The sequence below is a fragment of the Salmo salar genome, unplaced genomic scaffold, assembly GCF_905237065.1.
Source record: "Salmo salar unplaced genomic scaffold, Ssal_v3.1, whole genome shotgun sequence".
Lineage (NCBI taxonomy): Eukaryota > Metazoa > Chordata > Actinopteri > Salmoniformes > Salmonidae > Salmo > Salmo salar.
Genome location: NW_025548223.1, coordinates 19,169 through 40,082, shown reverse-complemented (window position 1 = coordinate 40,082; position 20,914 = coordinate 19,169). Strand labels below are relative to the sequence as shown.

The 20,914-nt window shown below is 43.7% G+C and overlaps 1 protein-coding gene across 1 annotated transcript in view; it reads left to right on the top strand.

The window, feature by feature from the left end:
- Positions 1-20,914, top strand: part of LOC106595231 (rho GTPase-activating protein 8) — a 60,773-nt gene that overhangs the window by 30,228 nt on the left and 9,631 nt on the right. The window contains 7 exon segments of the mRNA XM_045712057.1: positions 8,352-8,439; positions 14,488-14,619; positions 14,849-14,935; positions 16,213-16,311; positions 19,270-19,380; positions 19,516-19,589; positions 20,515-20,592. Coding sequence (XP_045568013.1) covers positions 8,352-8,439; positions 14,488-14,619; positions 14,849-14,935; positions 16,213-16,311; positions 19,270-19,380; positions 19,516-19,589; positions 20,515-20,592 — 669 coding nt within the window.

The following is a 20,914-nucleotide window of genomic DNA, read 5'->3' as shown; positions in this document are numbered from 1 at the left end:
GGCTGTGGGCTACTACACTAGTTCATTTAGCAGGTCCTGATGTGGTTATGTCATATGGCTGTGGACTACTACACTAGTTCATTTAGCAGGTCCTGATGTGGTTATGTCATATGGCTGTGGGCTACTACACTAGTTCATTTAGCAGGTCCTGATGTGGTTATGTCATATGGCTGTGGGGCTACACTAGTTCATTTAGCAGGTCCTGATGTGGTTATGTCATATGGCTGTGGGGCTACTACACTAGTTCATTTAGCAGGTCCTGATGTGGTTATGTCATATGGCTGTGGGGCTACACTAGTTCATTTAGCAGGTCCTGATGTGGTTATGTCATATGGCTGTGGGACTACACTAGTTCATTTAGCAGGTCCTGATGTGGTTATGTCATATGGCTGTGGGACTACACTAGTTCATTTAGCAGGTCCTGATGTGGTTATGTCATATGGCTGTGAGGCTACACTAGTTCATTTAGCAGGTCCTGATGTGGTTATGTCATATGGCTGTGGACTACTACACTAGTTCATTTAGCAGGTCCTGATGTGGTTATGTCATATGGCTGTGGGCTACTACACTAGTTCATTTAGCAGGTCCTGATGTGGTTATGTCATATGGCTGTGGGGCTACACTAGTTCATTTAGCAGGTCCTGATGTGGTTATGTCATATGGCTGTGGACTACTACACTAGTTCATTTAGCAGGTCCTGATGTGGTTATGTCATATGGCTGTGGACTACTACACTAGTTCATTTAGCAGGTCCTGATGTGGTTATGTCATATGGCTGTGGGCTACACTAGTTCATTTAGCAGGTCCTGATGTGGTTATGTCATATGGCTGTGGACTACTACACTAGTTCATTTAGCAGGTCCTGATGTGGTTATGTCATATGGCTGTGGGCTACTACACTAGTTCATTTAGCAGGTCCTGATGTGGTTATGTCATATGGCTGTGGGCTACTACACTAGTTCATTTAGCACGTCCTGATGTGGTTATGTCATATGGCTGTGGGGCTACACTAGTTCATTTAGCAGGTCCTGATGTGGTTATGCCATATGGCTGTGGGGCTACACTAGTTCATTTAGCAGGTCCTGATGTGGTTATGTCATATGGCTGTGGGCTACTACACTAGTTCATTTAGCAGGTCCTGATGTGGTTATGTCATATGGCTGTGGACTACTACACTAGTTCATTTAGCAGGTCCTGATGTGGTTATGTCATATGGCTGTGGGCTACTACACTAGTTCATTTAGCAGGTCCTGATGTGGTTATGTCATATGGCTGTGGGGCTACACTAGTTCATTTAGCAGGTCCTGATGTGGTTATGTCATATGGCTGTGGGGCTACACTAGTTCATTTAGCAGGTCCTGATGTGGTTATGTCATATGGCTGTGGGGCTACACTAGTTCATTTAACAGGTCCTGATGTGGTTATGTCATATGGCTGTGGGCTACTACAGTAGTTCATTTAGCAGGTCCTGATGTGGTTATGTCATATGGCTGTGGACTACTACACTAGTTCATTTAGCAGGTCCTGATGTGGTTATGTCATATGGCTGTGGACTACTACACTAGTTCATTTAGCAGGTCCTGATGTGGTTATGTCATATGGCTGTGGGGCTACACTAGTTCATTTAGCAGGTCCTGATGTGGTTATGTCATATGGCTGTGGGCTACTACACTAGTTCATTTAGCAGGTCCTGATGTGGTTATGTCATATGGCTTTGGGCTACTACACTAGTTCATTTAGCAGGTCCTGATGTGGTTATGTCATATGGCTGTGGGGCTACACTAGTTCATTTAGCAGGTCCTGATGTGGTTATGTCATATGGCTGTGGGGCTACACTAGTTCATTTAGCAGGTCCTGATGTGGTTATGTCATATGGCTGTGGGGCTACACTAGTTCATTTAGCAGGTCCTGATGTGGTTATGTCATATGGCTGTGGGGCTACACTAGTTAATTTAGCAGGTCCTGATGTGGTTATGTCATATGGCTGTGGGGCTACACTAGTTCATTTAGCAGGTCCTGATGTGGTTATGTCATATGGCTGTGGGGCTACACTAGTTCATTTAGCAGGTCCTGATGTGGTTATGTCATATGGCTGTGGACTACTACACTAGTTCATTTAGCAGGTCCTGATGTGGTTATGTCATATGGCTGTGGGGCTACACTAGTTCATTTAGCAGGTCCTGATGTGGTTATGTCATATGGCTGTGGGGCTACACTAGTTCATTTAGCAGGTCCTGATGTGGTTATGTCATATGGCTGTGGACTACTACACTAGTTCATTTAGCAGGTCCTGATGTGGTTATGTCATATGGCTGTGGGCTACTACACTAGTTCATTTAACAGGTCCTGATGTGGTTATGTCATATGGCTGTGGACTACTACACTAGTTCATTTAGCAGGTCCTGATGTGGTTATGTCATATGGCTGTGGGGCTACACTAGTTCATTTAGCAGGTCCTGATGTGGTTATGTCATATGGCTGTGGGCTACTACACTAGTTCATTTAGCAGGTCCTGATGTGGTTATGTCATATGGCTGTGGGGCTACACTAGTTCATTTAGCAGGTCCTGATGTGGTTATGTCATATAGCTGTGGGCTACTACACTAGTTCATTTAACAGGTCCTGATGTGGTTATGTCATATGGCTGTGGGCTACACTAGTTCATTTAGCAGGTCCTGATGTGGTTATGTCATATGGCTGTGGGCTACACTAGTTCATTTAACAGGTCCTGATGTGGTTATGTCATATGGCTGTGGACTACTACACTAGTTCATTTAGCAGGTCCTGATGTGGTTATGTCATATGGCTGTGGGGCTACACTAGTTCATTTAGCAGGTCCTGATGTGGTTATGTCATATGGCTGTGGGGCTACACTAGTTCATTTAGCAGGTCCTGATGTGGTTATGTCATATGGCTGTGGACTACTACACTAGTTCATTTAGCAGGTCCTGATGTGGTTATGTCATATGGCTGTGGGGCTACACTAGTTCATTTAGCAGGTCCTGATGTGGTTATGTCATATGGCTGTGGGGCCACTAGTTCATTTAGCAGGTCCTGATGTGGTTATGTCATATGGCTGTGGACTACTACACTAGTTCATTTAGCAGGTCCTGATGTGGTTATGTCATATGGCTGTGGGCTACTACACTAGTTCATTTAGCAGGTCCTGATGTGGTTATGTCATATGGCTGTGGGGCTACACTAGTTCATTTAGCAGGTCCTGATGTGGTTATGTCATATGGCTGTGGGGCTACTACACTAGTTCATTTAGCAGGTCCTGATGTGGTTATGTCATATGGCTGTGGACTACTACACTAGTTCATTTAACAGGTCCTGATGTGGTTATGTCATATGGCTGTGGACTACTACACTAGTTCATTTAGCAGGTCCTGATGTGGTTATGTCATATGGCTGTGGGGCTACACTAGTTCATTTAGCAGGTCCTGATGTGGTTATGTCATGTGGCTGTGGGGCTACACTAGTTCATTTAGCAGGTCCTGATGTGGTTATGTCATATGGCTGTGGACTACTACACTAGTTCATTTAGCAGGTCCTGATGTGGTTATGTCATATGGCTGTGGGCTACTACACTAGTTCATTTAGCAGGTCCTGATGTGGTTATGTCATATGGCTGTGGACTACTACACTAGTTCATTTAGCAGGTCCTGATGTGGTTATGTCATATGGCTGTGGGCTACTACACTAGTTCATTTAGCAGGTCCTGATGTGGTTATGTCATATGGCTGTGGGCTACTACACTAGTTCATTTAGCAGGTCCTGATGTGGTTATGTCATATGGCTGTGGACTACTACACTAGTTCATTTAGCAGGTCCTGATGTGGTTATGTCATATGGCTGTGGGGCTACACTAGTTCATTTAGCATGTCCTGATGTGGTTATGTCATATGGCTGTGGGCTACTACACTAGTTCATTTAGCAGGTCCTGATGTGGTTATGTCATATGGCTGTGGACTACACTAGTTCATTTAGCAGGTCCTGATGTGGTTATGTCATATGGCTGTGGGGCTACACTAGTTCATTTAGCAGGTCCTGATGTGGTTATGTCATATGGCTGTGGGGCTACACTAGTTCATTTAGCAGGTCCTGATGTGGTTATGTCATATGGCTGTGGGGCTACACTAGTTCATTTAGCAGGTCCTGATGTGGTTATGTCATATGGCTGTGGACTACTACACTAGTTCATTTAGCAGGTCCTGATGTGGTTATGTCATATGGCTGTGGGGCTACACTAGTTCATTTAGCAGGTCCTGATGTGGTTATGTCATATGGCTGTGGACTACTACACTAGTTCATTTAGCAGGTCCTGATGTGGTTATGTCATATGGCTGTGGGGCTACACTAGTTCATTTAACAGGTCCTGATGTGGTTATGTCATATGGCTGTTGACTACACTAGTTCATTTAGCAGGTCCTGATGTGGTTATGTCATATGGCTGTGGGGCTACACTAGTTCATTTAGCACGTCCTGATGTGGTTATGTCATATGGCTGTGGGGCTACACTAGTTCATTTAGCAGGCTAGTGTAGCATTGTGGCGTTATTTTATAGTATGAAGAATTGAATTTAAAATGGCTGAATGGAATAGAAATCGGGGACGTAACAGAGCTCATTCTTCCTATCAGATTCCGAGGCGCATATGCTCTTTTTGCACCCCAGTATCTCTACATGCACATCTTCATCTGTTCATCATCATCTGCTCATCTATCACTCCAGTGTTAATCTGCTAAATTGTAATTACTTTGCTACTACGGCCTATTTATTGCCTTACCTCCTCACTCCATTTACACACACTGTATATAGACTTTCTTTTTTTCTCTACTGTATTATTGACTGTATGTTTGTTTATTCCATGTGTAACTCTGTGTTGTTGTTTTCAGTGTCACACTGCTTTGCTTTATCTTGGCCAGGTCGCAGTTGTAAATGAGAACTTGTTCTCAACTTGCCTACCTGGTTAAATAAAGGACTTGTTCTCAACTTGCCTACCTGGTTAAATAAAGGTGAAATAAATAAAATACAAATTGAAGATGTTGGAAGAACTGTCTACATTTACTTTTAACATTTTCATCAGCCAACAAGCTGAGTAGGCCTAACGAACAGCGAAAGCACTAGCCTATGTCAATCTACTATCCCCTATAAGTACAAAAGTTGACCTAGAGAGCATTTGGAAAGTATTCAGTCCTCCAATTTCCATATTTTGTTACGTTTACAGCCTTATTCTAAAATGTATTAAATTGTTTTTTTCCTCCTCATCAATCTACACACAATACCCCATAATGACATCACAATACCCCATAATGACATCACAATACCCCATAATGACATCACAATACCCCATAATGACATCACAATACCCCATAATGACATCACAATACCCCATAATGACAAAGCGTAAACAGGTTGAGAAATGTTTGCGAATTTATTACAAATAAAAAACTGAAATCTCATTTACATAAGTATTCAGACCCTTTACTCAGTACTTTGTTGAAGCACCTTTGGCAGTGATTACAGCATCGAGTCTTCTTGGAAATGAAGCTACAAGCTTGGCACACCTGTATTTGGGGAGTTTCTCCCATTCTTCTCGACAGATCCTCTCAAGGTCTGTTAGGTTGGATGGAGAGCGTCGCTGCACAGCTATTTTCAGGTCTCTCCAGAGATGTTTGATTGGGTTCAAGTCCGGGCTCTGGCTGGGCCACTCAAGGACATTCAGAGACTTGTCCCGAAGCCACTCCTGCATTGTCTTGTCTGTGTGCTTAGGGTCGTTGTCCTGTTGGAAGGTGAACCTTCGCCCCAGTCTGAGGTCCTGAGTGCTCTGGAGCAGGTTTTCATCTAGGATCTCTCAGTTCTTTGCTCCGTTCATCTTTCCCTCGATCCTGACTAGTCTCCCAGCCCCTGCTGCTGAAAAACATCCCCACAGTGTGATGCTGCCACCACCATGCTTCACCGTAGGGATGGTGCCAGGTTTCCTCCAGATGTGAAGCTTGGCATTCAGGCCAAAGAATTCAATCTTGGTTTCATCAGACCAGAGAATCTTGTTTCTCAAGGTCTGAGTCCTTTAGATGCCTTTTGGCAAACTCCAAGCGGGCTGTCGTGCCTTTTACTGAGGAGTGGCTTCCGTCTGGCCACTCTACCATTAAAGGCCTGATTGGTGGAGTGCTGCAGAGATGGTTGTCCTTCTGGAAGATTCTCCCATCTCCACAGAGGAACTCTGGAGCTCTGTCTGAGACCATCTGGTTCTTAGTCACCTCCCTGACCAAGGCCCTTCTGCCCCGATTGCTCAGTTTGGCCGGGCGGTCAGCTCTAGGAAGAGTCTTGGTGGTTCCAAACGTCTTCCATTTAAGAATGATGGAGGCCACTGTGTTCTTGGGGACCTTCAATGCTGCAGACATTTTTTTGTTGTTGGTACCCTTCCCCCAGATCTGTGCCTCGACACAATCCTGTCTCGGAGCTCTATCAATCAGATTTATCATTGAAGTGTATTTATAAAGCCCTTTTTACATCAACCGATGTCACAAAGTGCTCTACGGGCCAATTCCTTTGACCTCATGGCTTGGTTTTTGCTCTGACGTGCACTGTCAACCGTGGGACCTTATATAGACAGGTGTGTGCTTTTCTAAATCATGTCCAAACAATAGAATTTACCACAGGTGGAGCTAAATTTTACCTCCAGATTTGACCTCCAAATTTACCACCAATCAAGTTGTAGAAACATCCAGAGCTCAAATTTCGAGTCTGAATACTTATGTAAATAAGGTATTTCTGTTTTTTTATTTATTTTTAATAGATTTTCTAAAAATCTATTTTTTGCTTTGTCATTATGGGGTAGTGTGTGTCGATTGATGAGGAAAAAACATGTATTTAATCCATTTTAGAATGAGTCTGTAACGTAACAAAATGCGGGGTGAAAAAAAAGGCAAAGGTTCTGAGTACTTTTCTGAATGCAATGTTTGGTCTATTGGTCGACTTGTCCTTCTGCGAGAGAGAAATATTCCAAACATAGTCTGAGATAGTTGTGGGATGCAATATATCCCAAATGAATACAACCACTCACATCAAAACACCTTTTAAAAGCAATGAAGCTGATGCACCAGATCAGAACGTTTTTTTTAATGTTTTATTTTACCTTTATTTAAACTAAGCAAGTCAGTTAAGAACAAATTCTTATTTACAATCACGGCCTACACCGGCCTAATTTAGCCTGAAAATCTTCACAAAATGGCAGCAATTCACACAGCAGTAGGCTATGTTCCAAAATGCTATCAATTAGTGGGAAAACACCATTAATTAATGTGCTGATGTGTTCTCTCTCTCTTCATGCTGTCTCTCCTCCTGTTCTCTCTCTCCTCCTGTTCTCTCTCTCTCCTCCTGTTCTCTCTCTCTCCTCCTGTTCTCTCTCTCCTCCTGTTCTCTCTCTCCTCCTGTTCTCTCTCTCTCCTCCTGTTCTCTCTCCTCCTGTTCTCTCTCTCCTCCTGTTCTCTCTCTCCTCCTGTTCTCTCTCTCCTCCTGTTCTCTCTCTCCTCCTGTTCTCTCTCTCTCCTGTTCTCTCTCTCTCCTCCTGTTCTCTCTCTCCTCCTGTTCTCTCTCTCTCCTCCTGTTCTCTCTCTCCTCCTGTTCTCTCTCTCTCCTCCTGTTCTCTCTCTCTCCTGTTCTCTCTCTCTCCTCCTGTTCTCTCTCTCCTGTTCCCTCCTGTTCTCTCTCTCCTGTTCTCTCTCTCTCCTGTTCTCTCTCTCTTCCTGTTCTCTCTCTCTTCCTGTTCTCTCTCTCTTCCTGTTCTCTCTCTCTTCCTGTTCTCTCTCTCTTCCTGTTCTCTCTCTCTTCCTGTTCTCTCTCTCTTCCTGTTCTCTCTCTCCTGTTCTCTCTCTCTCCTGTTCTCTCTCTCTTCCTGTTCTCTCTCTCTTCCTGTTCTCTCTCTCTCTCCTGTTCTCTCTCTCTCTCTCCTGTTCTCTCTGTTCTCTCCTGTTCTCTGTTCTCTCCTGTTCTCTCCTCCTGTTCCCTCCTGTTCTCTCTCTCTCCTGTTCTCTCTCTCTCCTGTTCTCTCTCTCTCCTGTTCTCTCTCTCTCCTGTTCTCTCTCTCTCTCCTGTTCTCTCTCTCTCTCCTGTTCTCTCTCTCTCCTGTTCTCTCTCTCTCTCCTGTTCTCTCTCTCTTCCTGTTCTCTCTCTCTCTCCTGTTCTCTCCTCCTGTTCCCTTCTGTTCTCTCCTCCTGTTCCCTTCTGTTCTCTCCTCCTGTTCCCTTCTGTTCTCTCCTCCTGTTCCCTTCTGTTCTCTCTGTTCTCTCCTCCTGTTCCCTTCTGTTCTCTCTGTTCTCTCCTCCTGTTCTCTCTCTGTTCTCTCCAGGTGATGATAACTACGGCAGGAAGCTAGTTATCTTCAGTAGCTGCCTGATGCCCCCCTCCCATCAGCTCAACCACCACCACCTACTGCAGTGAGTCAGCACGACCATCATATCATATGTGGTGTTTATGTACACTGAGTAGTCCATATCTCCCCTGTAGAATGTCCTCTATGGTCTGTTCTGCTATATGTAGTCCATATCTCTGTAGAACGTCCTCTATGGTCTGTTCTGCTATATGTAGTCCATATCTCTGTAGAATGTCCTCTATGGTCTGTTCTGCTATATGTAGTCCATATCTCTGTAGAACGTCCTCTATGGTCTGTTCTGCTATATGTAGTCCATATCTCCCCTGTAGAACGTCCTCTATGGTCTGTTCTGCTATATGTAGTCCATATCTCCCCTGTAGAATGTCCTCTATGGTCTGTTCTGCTATATGTAGTCCATATCTCCCCTGTAGAATGTCCTCTATGGTCTGTTCTGCTATATGTAGTCCATATCTCCCCTGTAGAATGTCCTCTATGGTCTGTTCTGCTATATGTAGTCCATATCTCTGTAGAATGTCCTCTATGGTCTGTTCTGCTATATGTAGTCCATATCTCCCCTGTAGAATGTCCTCTATGGTCTGTTCTGCTATATGTAGTCCATATCTCCCCTGTAGAACGTCCTCTATGGTCTGTTCTGCTATATGTAGTCCATATCTCTGTAGAATGTCCTCTATGGTCTGTTCTGCTATATGTAGTCCATATCTCCCCTGTAGAATGTCCTCTATGGTCTGTTCTGCTATATGTAGTCCATATCTCTGTAGAATGTCCTCTATGGTCTGTTCTGCTATATGTAGTCCATATCTCTGTAGAACGTCCTCTATGGTCTGTTCTGCTATATGTAGTCCATATCTCTGTAGAATGTCCTCTATGGTCTGTTCTGCTATATGTAGTCCATATCTCTGTAGAATGTCCTCTATGGTCTGTTCTGCTATATGTAGTCCATAACTCTGTAGAATGTCCTCTATGGTCTGTTCTGCTATATGTAGTCCATATCTCTGTAGAATGTCCTCTATGGTCTGTTCTGCTATATGTAGTCCATATCTCCCCTGTAGAACGTCCTCTATGGTCTGTTCTGCTATATGTAGTCCATATCTCCCCTGTAGAATGTCCTCTATGGTCTGTTCTGCTAAATGTAGTCCATATCTCCCCTGTAGAATGTCCTCTATGGTCTGTTCTGCTATATGTAGTCCATATTTCTGTAGAATGTCCTCTATGGTCTGTTCTGCTATATGTAGTCCATATCTCTGTAGAACGTCCTCTATGGTCTGTTCTGCTATATGTAGTCCATATCTCTGTAGAATGTCCTCTATGGTCTGTTCTGCTATATGTAGTCAATATCTCTGTAGAACGTCCTCTATGGTCTGTTCTGCTATATGTAGTCCATATCTCCCCTGTAGAATGTCCTCTATGGTCTGTTCTGCTATATGTAGTCCATATCTCCCCTGTAGAATGTCCTCTATGGTCTGTTCTGCTATATGTAGTCCATATCTCTGTAGAATGTCCTCTATGGTCTGTTCTGCTATATGTAGTCCATATCTCTGCAGAATGTCCTCTATGGTCTGTTCTGCTATATGTAGTCCATATCTCTGTAGAATGTCCTCTATGGTCTGTTCTGCTATATGTAGTCCATATCTCCCCTGTAGAACGTCCTCTATGGTCTGTTCTGCTATATGTAGTCCATATCTCTGTAGAACGTCCTCTATGGTCTGTTCTGCTATATGTAGTCCATATCTCCCCTGTAGAATGTCCTCTATGGTCTGTTCTGCTATATGTAGTCCATATCTCCCCTGTAGAATGTCCTCTATGGTCTGTTCTGCTATATGTAGTCCATATCTCTGTAGAACGTCCTCTATGGTCTGTTCTGCTATATGTAGTCCATATCTCCCCTGTAGAACGTCCTCTATGGTCTGTTCTGCTATATGTAGTTCATATCTCCCCTGTAGAACGTCCTCTATGGTCTGTTCTGCTATATGTAGTCCATATCTCTGTAGAATGTCCTCTATGGTCTGTTCTGCTATATGTAGTCCATATCTCTGTAGAATGTCCTCTATGGTCTGTTCTGCTATATGTAGTCCATATCTCTGTAGAATGTCCTCTATGGTCTGTTCTCCTATATGTAGTCCATATCTCTGTAGAATGTCCTCTATGGTCTGTTCTGCTATATGTAGTCCATATCTCCCCTGTAGAATGTCCTCTATGGTCTGTTCTGCTATATGTAGTCCATATCTCTGTAGAATGTCCTCTATGGTCTGTTCTGCTATATGTAGTCCATATCTCTGTAGAACGTCCTCTATGGTCTGTTCTGCTATATGTAGTCCATATCTCTGTAGAATGTCCTCTATGGTCTGTTCTGCTATATGTAGTCCATATCTCTGTAGAATGTCCTCTATGGTCTGTTCTGCTATATGTAGTCCATATCTCTGTAGAATGTCCTCTATGGTCTGTTCTGCTATATGTAGTCCATATCTCCCCTGTAGAACGTCCTCTATGGTCTGTTCTGCTTTATGTAGTCCATATCTCCCCTGTAGAACGTCCTCTATGGTCTGTTCTGCTATATGTAGTCCATATCTCCCCCTGTAGAATGTCCTCTATGGTCTGTTCTGCTATATGTAGTCCATATCTCTGTAGAACGTCCTCTATGGTCTGTTCTGCTATATGTAGTCCATATCTCTGTAGAATGTCCTCTATGGTCTGTTCTGCTATATGTAGTCCATATCTCCCCTGTAGAATGTCCTCTATGGTCTGTTCTGCTATATGTAGTCCATATCTCTGTAGAATGTCCTCTATGGTCTGTTCTGCTATATGTAGTCCATATCTCTGTAGAATGTCCTCTATGGTCTGTTCTGCTATATGTAGTCCATATCTCCCCTGTAGAATGTCCTCTATGGTCTGTTCTGCTATATGTAGTCCATATCTCCCCTGTAGAACGTCCTCTATGGTCTGTTCTGCTATATCTAGTCCATATCTCTGTAGAATGTCCTCTATGGTCTGTTCTGCTATATGTAGTCCATATCTCTGTAGAATGTCCTCTATGGTCTGTTCTGCTATATGTAGTCCATATCTCCCCTGTAGAACGTCCTCTATGGTCTGTTCTGCTATATCTAGTCCATATCTCTGTAGAACATCCTCTATGATCTGTTCTGCTATATGTAGTCCATATCTCTTTAGAACGTCCTCTATGGTCTGTTCTGCTATATGTAGTCCATATCTCTGTAGAATGTCCTCTATGGTCTGTTCTGCTATATGTAGTCCATATCTCTGTAGAACATCCTCTATGGTCTGTTCTGCTATATGTAGTCCATATCTCTGTAGAATGTCCTCTATGGTCTGTTCTGCTATATGTAGTCCATATCTCTGTAGAACGTCCTCTATGGTCTGTTCTGCTATATGTAGTCCATATCTCCCCTGTAGAATGTCCTCTATGGTCTGTTCTGCTATATGTAGTCCATATCTCTGTAGAATGTCCTCTATGGTCTGTTCTGCTATATGTAGAGCATATCTCCCCTGTAGAATGTCCTCTATGGTCTGTTCTGCTAAATGTAGTCCATATCTCCCCTGTAGAATGTCCTCTATGGTCTGTTCTGCTATATGTAGTCCATATCTCTGTAGAACGTCCTCTATGGTCTGTTCTGCTATATGTAGTCCATATCTCTGTAGAATGTCCTCTATGGTCTGTTCTGCTATATGTAGTCCATATCTCTGTAGAATGTCCTCTATGGTCTGTTCTGCTATATGTAGTCCATATCTCTGTAGAACGTCCTCTATGGTCTGTTCTGCTATATGTAGTCCATATCTCTGTAGAACGTCCTCTATGGTCTGTTCTGCTATATGTAGTCCATATCTCTGTAGAACGTCCTCTATGGTCTGTTCTGCTATATGTAGTCCATATCTCTGTAGAATGTCCTCTATGGTCTGTTCTGCTATATGTAGTCCATATCTCTGTAGAACGTCCTCTATGGTCTGTTCTGCTATATGTAGTCCATATCTCTGTAGAATGTCCTCTATGGTCTGTTCTGCTATATGTAGTCCATATCTCTGTAGAATGTCCTCTATGGTCTGTTCTGCTATATGTAGTCCATATCTCCCCTGTATAACGTCCTCTATGGTCTGTTCTGCTATATGTAGTCCATATCTCCCCTGTAGAATGTCCTCTATGGTCTGTTCTGCTATATGTAGTCCATATCTCCCCCTGTAGAATGTCCTCTATGGTCTGTTCTGCTATATGTAGTCCATATCTCTGTAGAACGTCCTCTATGGTCTGTTCTGCTATATCTAGTCCATATCTCTGTAGAATGTCCTCTATGGTCTGTTCTGCTATATCTAGTCCATATCTCCCCTGTAGAATGTCCTCTATGGTCTGTTCTGCTATATGTAGTCCATATCTCCCCTGTAGAATGTCCTCTATGGTCTGTTCTGCTATATGTAGTCCATATCTCTGTAGAATGTCCTCTATGGTCTGTTCTGCTATATGTAGTCCATATCTCTGTAGAATGTCCTCTATGGTCTGTTCTGCTATATGTAGTCCATATCTCTGTAGAATGTCCTCTATGGTCTGTTCTGCTATATGTAGTCCATATCTCCCCTGTAGAACGTCCTCTATGGTCTGTTCTGCTATATGTAGTCCATATCTCTGTAGAATGTCCTCTATGGTCTGTTCTGCTATATGTAGTCCATATCTCCCCTGTAGAATGTCCTCTATGGTCTGTTCTGCTATATGTAGTCCATATCTCTGTAGAATGTCCTATATGGTCTGTTCTGCTATATGTAGTCCATATCTCTGTAGAATGTCCTCTATGGTCTGTTCTGCTATATGTAGTCCATATCTCCCCTGTAGAATGTCCTCTATGGTCTGTTCTGCTATATGTAGTCCATATCTCCCCTGTAGAACGTCCTCTATGGTCTGTTCTGCTGTTTGTAGTCCATATCTACAGGGCCTTCAGAAAGTATTCATACCCCTGGACTTATTCCACATTGTATTGTGTTACAGCTTGAATTCAAAATGGATTCATTCTACACACAAATACCCTGTAATGACGAAGTGAAAACATGTTTTTAGACATTTTAGCAAATTGTTTGAAAATTAATTACAGAATTATCTAGTTTACATCAGTATCTCACACCCCTGAGTCAATTCATGTTAGAATCACCTTTTGGTAGCGATTTACAGCAGTGAGTCTTTCTGGGTAATTCTCCCGATTGGCACATATGTTTTTTCTGTTGCTCATTAGATAAACTGACCTATTCCTCGTAGGGCTGGGCGATATGACGATATTTATATCGCGTGACGATTGGTAAAAACGTCGATCGTTTCATATTCTGCTCTGTCATTTTTATTTCGTTGTGTCGCAAATCACACTCTTTACGACAATATTTTTCCGTTCCATTGGACGTGCCGTGTGGAAGGAAATTTGCAACACAAACAAACATGGAGGAGAGCGAAGGTGACACAGAGCTCATACCTAACATACGGGGCTATGTACATTTCAGCTTTGCATTTTTTATTAATTTGTCAAATTATTCTAAAAACATATTGTGTTTAAGGTCAGTGACACAATTTCAATTGAATCATTTTGGCGCCGCTCCAGAATCTCCCATAAGTGTTCAGTTGAGATCTGGTGACTGAGACGGCCATGGAATATGGTTTACATGGGTTTTCATGCTCATCAAACCATTCGGTGAACCTTCCTGTCTTGTGGATGGGAGGGGGGGCATTGGCATCCTATGGGGCCTTACCCACGGTACCCAAAATAACATACATGACCCTAAGCATGATGGGATGTTAATTGCTTAATGAACTCATGAATCACACCTGTGTGGAAGCACATGCTTTCAATATACTTTGTATCCTTCATTTACATTTTACATTTACATTTTAGTCATTTAGCAGACGCTCTTATCCAGAGCGACTTACAGTAGTGAATGCATACATTTCATTTCATTTCATGCATTTTTTTGTACTGGCCCCCCGTGGGAATCGAACCCACAACCCTGGCGTTGCACACACCATGCTCTACCAACTGAGCCAAGAGTTTCCGTTTTATTTTGGGCAGTTACCTGAGTGTTCTGCTCTACTCTCTCCTCTCCCTGGCTGTAGGTATCTGATGTACACTCTGGACCAGTACGTAGAGAGTGATTATACGGTAGTGTACTTCCACCATGGTCTCCGCAGCAACAACAAGCCCTCACTACACTGGCTACGAAACGCATACAGAGAATTTGACAGGAAGTAAGTCACCCTGATCTCTCTAACCTACGACTTTTCAAGCCCTCTCAAACAAAATATAACTCGATATGAGCCAGTTTTTCCAGAATTATGTTTACTGTGTGTGTGTGTGTGTGTGTGTGTGTGTGTGTGTGTGTGTGTGTGTGTGTGTGTGTGTGTGTGTGTGTGTGTGTGTGTGTGTGTGTGTGTGTGTGTGTGTGTGTGTGTGTGTGTCCAATGTATTTCCTGACAGGTACAAGAAGAACCTGAAAGCCCTCTATGTCGTCCATCCTACTAACTTTATCAGAATCATCTGGAATATATTCCAACCACTCATCAGGTATGGTGCCCAGTCATCATTCTACAGTAAAGCTCTAGAATACTGTATATTCCCACCACTCATCAGGTATGGTGACCAGTCATCATTCTACAGTAAAGCTCTAGAATACAGTATATTCCCACCACTCATCAGGTATGGTGCCCAGTCATCATTCTACAGTAAAGATCTAGAATACAGTATATTCCCACCACTCATCAGGTATGGTGCCCAGTCATCATTCTACAGTAAAGCTCTAGAATACAGTATATTCCCACCACTCATCAGGTATGGTGCCCAGTCATCATTCTACAGTAAAGATCTAGAATACAGTATATTCCCACCACTCATCAGGTATGGTGCCCAGTCATCATTCTACAGTAAAGATCTAGAATACAGTATATTCCCACCACTCATCAGGTATGGTGCCCAGTCATCATTCTACAGTAAAGCTCTAGAATACAGTATATTCCAACCACTCATCAGGTATGGTGCCCAGTCATCATTCTACAGTAAAGCTCTAGAATACAGTATATTCCCACCACTCATCAGGTATGGTGCCCAGTCATCATTCTACAGTAAAGCTCTAGAATACAGTATATTCCCACCACTCATCAGGTATGGTGCCCAGTCATCATTCTACAGTAAAGCTCTAGAATACAGTATATTCCCACCACTCATCAGGTATGGTGCCCAGTCATCATTCTACAGTAAAGCTCTAGAATACAGTATATTCCAACCACTCATCAGGTATGGTGCCCAGTCATCATTCTACAGTAAAGCTCTAGAATACAGTATATTCCCACCACTCATCAGGTATGGTGACCAGTCATCATTCTACAGTAAAGCTCTAGAATACAGTATATTCCAACCACTCATCAGGTATGGTGCCCAGTCATCATTCTACAGTAAAGCTCTAGAATACAGTATATTCCAACCACTCATCAGGTATGGTGCCCAGTCATCATTCTACAGTAAAGATCTAGAATACAGTATATTCCCACCACTCATCAGGTATGGTGCCCAGTCATCATTCTACAGTAAAGATCTAGAATACAGTATATTCCCACCACTCATCAGGTATGGTGCCCAGTCATCATTCTACAGTAAAGCTCTAGAATACAGTATATTCCCACCACTCATCAGGTATGGTGCCCAGTCATCATTCTACAGTAAAGTTGCCGTTCAGGCCTGTACTGTACATCTCTAAGTCTCGTCTCCACAACAGTATTCATGGCTATGAAAGACGTTTGTCATATTGACTGACCTTTCCAACATTCTGTTCTTCCTGTTTTTTTTAGTCACAAGTTTGGTAAGAAGCTGACCTATGTGAACTACCTGGCTGAGCTCAGAGATCACCTGAGCTGGGATCAGCTCATCATCCCACCTGATGTCCTCAGGTAGGTTACACCTCTATACCACTACCTTAACCCCTGACCTTAACCCTAACTACCTGACTTTAACCCTAACTACCTGACCTTCACCCTAACTACCTGACCTTCACCCTAACTACCTGATCTTCACCCTAACTACCTGACCTTCACCCTAACTACCTGACCTTCACCCTAACTACCTGACCTTCACCCTAACTACCTGACCTTACCCCTGACCTTAGCCCTAACTACCTGGCCTTAACCCTAACTACCTGACCTTAACCCTGACCTTAACCCTGACCCCTGACCTTAACCCTAACTACCTGACCTTAACCCTAACTACCTGACCTTACCCCTGACCCCTGACCTTAACCCTAACTACCTGACCTTAACCCTAACTACCTGGCCTTAACCCTAACTACCTGACCTTAACCCTGACCCCTGACCTTAACCCTAACTACCTGACCTTCACCCTAACTACCTGACCTTACCCCTGACCCCTGACCTTATCCCTAACTACCTGACCTTAACCCTAACTACCTGGCCTTAACCCTAACTACCTGACCTTAACCCTGACCCATGACCTTAACCCTAACTACCTGACCTTAACCCTAACTACCTGGCTGAGCTCAGAGATCACCTGAGCTGGGATCAGCTCATCATCCCACCTGATGTCCTCAGGTAGGTTACACCTCTATACCACTACCTTAACCCCTGACCCCTGACCTTAACCCCTGACCCCTGACCTTAACCCTAACTACCTGACCTTAACCCTAACTACCTGACCTTAACCCTAACTACCTGACCTTAACCCTAACTACCTGACCTTCACCCTAACTCCCTGACCTTCACCCAAACTCCCTGACCTTCACCCGAACTCCCTGACCTTAACCCTAACTACCTGACCTTCTCCCTAACTACCTGACCTTCACCCTAACTACCTGACTTCACCCTAACTACCTGACCTTCACCCTAACTACCTGACCTTCTCCCTAACTACCTGACCTTCACCCTAACTACCTGACCTTCACCCTAACTACCTGACCTTCACCCTAACTACCTGACCTTCTCCCTAACTACCTGACCTTCACCCTAACTCCCTGACCTTCACCCTAACTACCTGGCCTTAACCCTAACTAACTACCTGGCCTTAACCCTAACTAACTACCTGACCTCCCTAACTACCTGGCCTTAACCCTAACTACCTGGCCTTAACCTTAACTACCTGACCTTAACCCCTGACCTTAACCCTGTAGGTACTGTACTGTATTCATGTATCCAACCAGCCACGGAGGTACTGTACTGTATTCATGTAACATACAGTTGAAGTCGGAAGTTTACATACACCTTAGCCAAATACATTTAAACTCAGTTTTTCACAATTCCTGACATTTAATCCTAGTAAAAATTCCCTGTCTTAGGTCAGTTAGGATCACCACTTTATTTTAAGAATGTGAAACGTCAGAATAATAGTAGAGAGAATGATTTATTTCAGCTTTTATTTCTTTCATCACATTCCCAGTGGGTCAGACGTTTACATACACTCAATTAATATTTGGTAGCATTGCCTTTAAATTGTTTAACTTGGGTCAAATGTTTTGGGTAGCCTTCCACAGGCTTCCCACAAAACGTTGGGTGAATTTTGGCCCATTCCTCTTGACAGAGCTGGCGTAACTGAGTCAGGTTTGTAGGCCTCCTTGCTCGCACATGCTTTTTCAGTTCTGCCCACAAATTTTCCACAGGTTTGAGGTCAGGGCTTTGTGATGGCCACTCCAATACCTTGACTTTGTTGTCCGTAAGCCATTTTGCCATAACTTTGGAAGTATGCTTGCGGTTATTGTCCATTTGGAAGACGCATTTGCGACCAAGCTTTAACTTCCTGACTGATGTCTTGAGATGTTGCTTCAATATATCCACATACTTTTCCTTCCTCATGATGCCATCTATTTTGTGAAGTGCACCAGTCCCTCCTGCAGCAAAGCACCCCCACAACATGATGCTGCCACCCCCGTGCTTCACGGTTGGGATGGTGTTCTTTGGCTTGCAAGCCTCCCCCTTTTTCCTCCAAACATAACGATGGTCATTATGGCTAAACAGTTCTATTTTTGTTTCATCAGACCAGAGGACATTTCTCCAAAAAGTATGATCTTTGTCCCTATGTGCAGTTGCAAACCGTAGTCTGGCTTTTTTATGGTGGTTTTGGAGCAGTGGCTTCTTTCTTGCTGAGCGGCCTTTCAGGTAATGTCGATATAGGACTCGTTTTACTGTGGATATAGATACTTTTGTACCTGTTTCCTCCAGCATCTTCACAAGGTCCTTTGCTGTTGTTCTGGGATTGATTTGCACTTTTCCCACCAAAGTACATTCATCTCTAGGAGACAGAACGCGTCTCCTTCCTGAGCGGTATGACGGCTGCGTGGTCCCATGGTGTTTATACTTGCGTACTACTGTTTGTACAGATGAACATGGTACCTTCAGGCGTTTGGAAATTGCTCCCAAGGATGAACCAGACTTGTGGAGGTCAAATCTTTTTCTTCCTGAGATCTTGGCTGATTTCTTTTGATTTTCCCATGATGTCAAGCAAAGAGGCACTGCGTTTGAAGGTTGACCTTGAAATACATCCACAGGTACACCTCCAATTGACTCAAATTATGTCAATTAGCCTATCAGAAGCTTCTAAAGCCATGACATCATTTTCTGGAATTTTCCGAGCTGTTTAAAGGCACAGTCAACTTAGTGTATGTAAACTTCTGCCCCACTGGAATTATGATACAGTGAATTATAAGTGAAATAATCTGTCTGTAAACAATTGTTGGAAAGATGACTTGTGTCATGCAGAAAGTAGATGTCCTAACCGACTTGCCAAAACTATAGTTTGTTGACAAGTCATTTGTGGAGTGGTTGAAAAAACAAGTTTTAATGACTCCAACCTAAGTGGATGTAAACTTCCGACTTCAACTTTATATGACCATGTATTTACTACAGGCATGACGAGAGGCTGCAGGCGGCCCAGAAGGGGAGGTCCGCACCCCTCATCTAAGACTCCTCCCCCAGACCTCCCCTGCCCACTCAGCAGTTTGGAGTCAGCCTGCAATAGTGAGTATTTAGCCGAGTCCCCTTTAATCGTCCCCAACCCCCCCCCAGCCGCTCCATATTTCCACCATGGTGATGCCAACTAATATGATGTACCAACACTGCAAGCCGACTGAACTAGACGTGTTCTGTTTCCAGTATTGGTGAGAAGAACCAGGGTGTTATGATCCCTCCTGTGATGTCCCAGACTGTGTCTTATCTCAAAGACAAAGGTAAGAAGCTAGGAGCTGTCTGGTAGGACCTGTCTGGTAGGACCTTGGATCAGGTACAGGACCTCTACAGTAATAGTTGAGGTAGGACCTTGGATCAGGTACAGGACCTCTACAGTAATAGTTGAGGTAGGAGCTGTCTGGTAGGACCTTGGATCAGGTACAGGTCCTCTACAGTAATAGTTGAGGTAGGAGCTGTCTGGTAGGACCTTGGATCAGGTACAGGTCCTCTACAGTAATAGTTGAGGTAGGAGCTGTCTGGTAGGACCTTGGATCAGGTACAGGACCTCTACAGTAATAGTTGAGGTAGGAGCTGTCTGGTAGGACCTTGGATCAGGTACAGGTCCTCTACAGTAATAGTTGAGGTAGGAGCTGTCTGGTAGGACCTTGGATCAGGTACAGGTCCTCTACAGTAATAGTTGAGGTAGGAGCTGTCTGGTAGGACCTTGGATCAGGTACAGGTCCTCTACAGTAATAGTTGAGGTAGGAGCTGTCTGGTAGGACCTTGGATCAGGTACAGGACCTCTACAGTAATAGTTGAGGTAGGAGCTGTCTGGTAGGACCTTGGATCAGGTACAGGACCTCTACAGTAATAGTTGAGGTAGGAGCTGTCTGGTAGGACCTTGGATCAGGTACAGGACCTCTACAGTAATAGTTGAGGTAGGAGCTGTCTGGTAGGACCTTGGATCAGGTACAGGACCTCTACAGTAATAGTTGAGGTAGGAGCTGTCTGGTAGGACCTTGGATCAGGTACAGGACCTCTACAGTAATAGTTGAGGTAGGAGCTGTCTGGTAGGACCTTGGATCAGGTACAGGACCTCTACAGTAATAGTTGAGGTAGGAGCTGTCTGGTAGGACCTTGGATCAGGTACAGGACCTCTACAGTAATAGCTGTTGAAGCCTTTCACTCCCTCCCACCTCTCCTCAGGCCTCCAGACAGAAGGTATGTTCAGGAGGTCCGCTCGTGTTCAGCTCATCAAGGACGTCCAGAAGCTCTACAACCAGGGTGAGATGGAACCACTATAACATCCATAATAACCTTTATAACATCCATAATAACCTTTATAACCTCTATTAGCTCTTTAACCAGAGGGAGATGGAACCTCTATAACATTCATAATAACCTTTATAACCTCCTATTAGCTCTACAACCAGGGTGAGATGGGAGCTCTATAACACCCATAATAACCTTTATAACCTCTATTAGCTCTTTAACCAGAGGGAGATGGAACCTCTATAACATCCATAATAACCTTTATAACCTCTATTAGCTCTACAACCAGGGTGAGATGGAGCCTCTATAACATCCATAATCCCCCCCCCCCAGA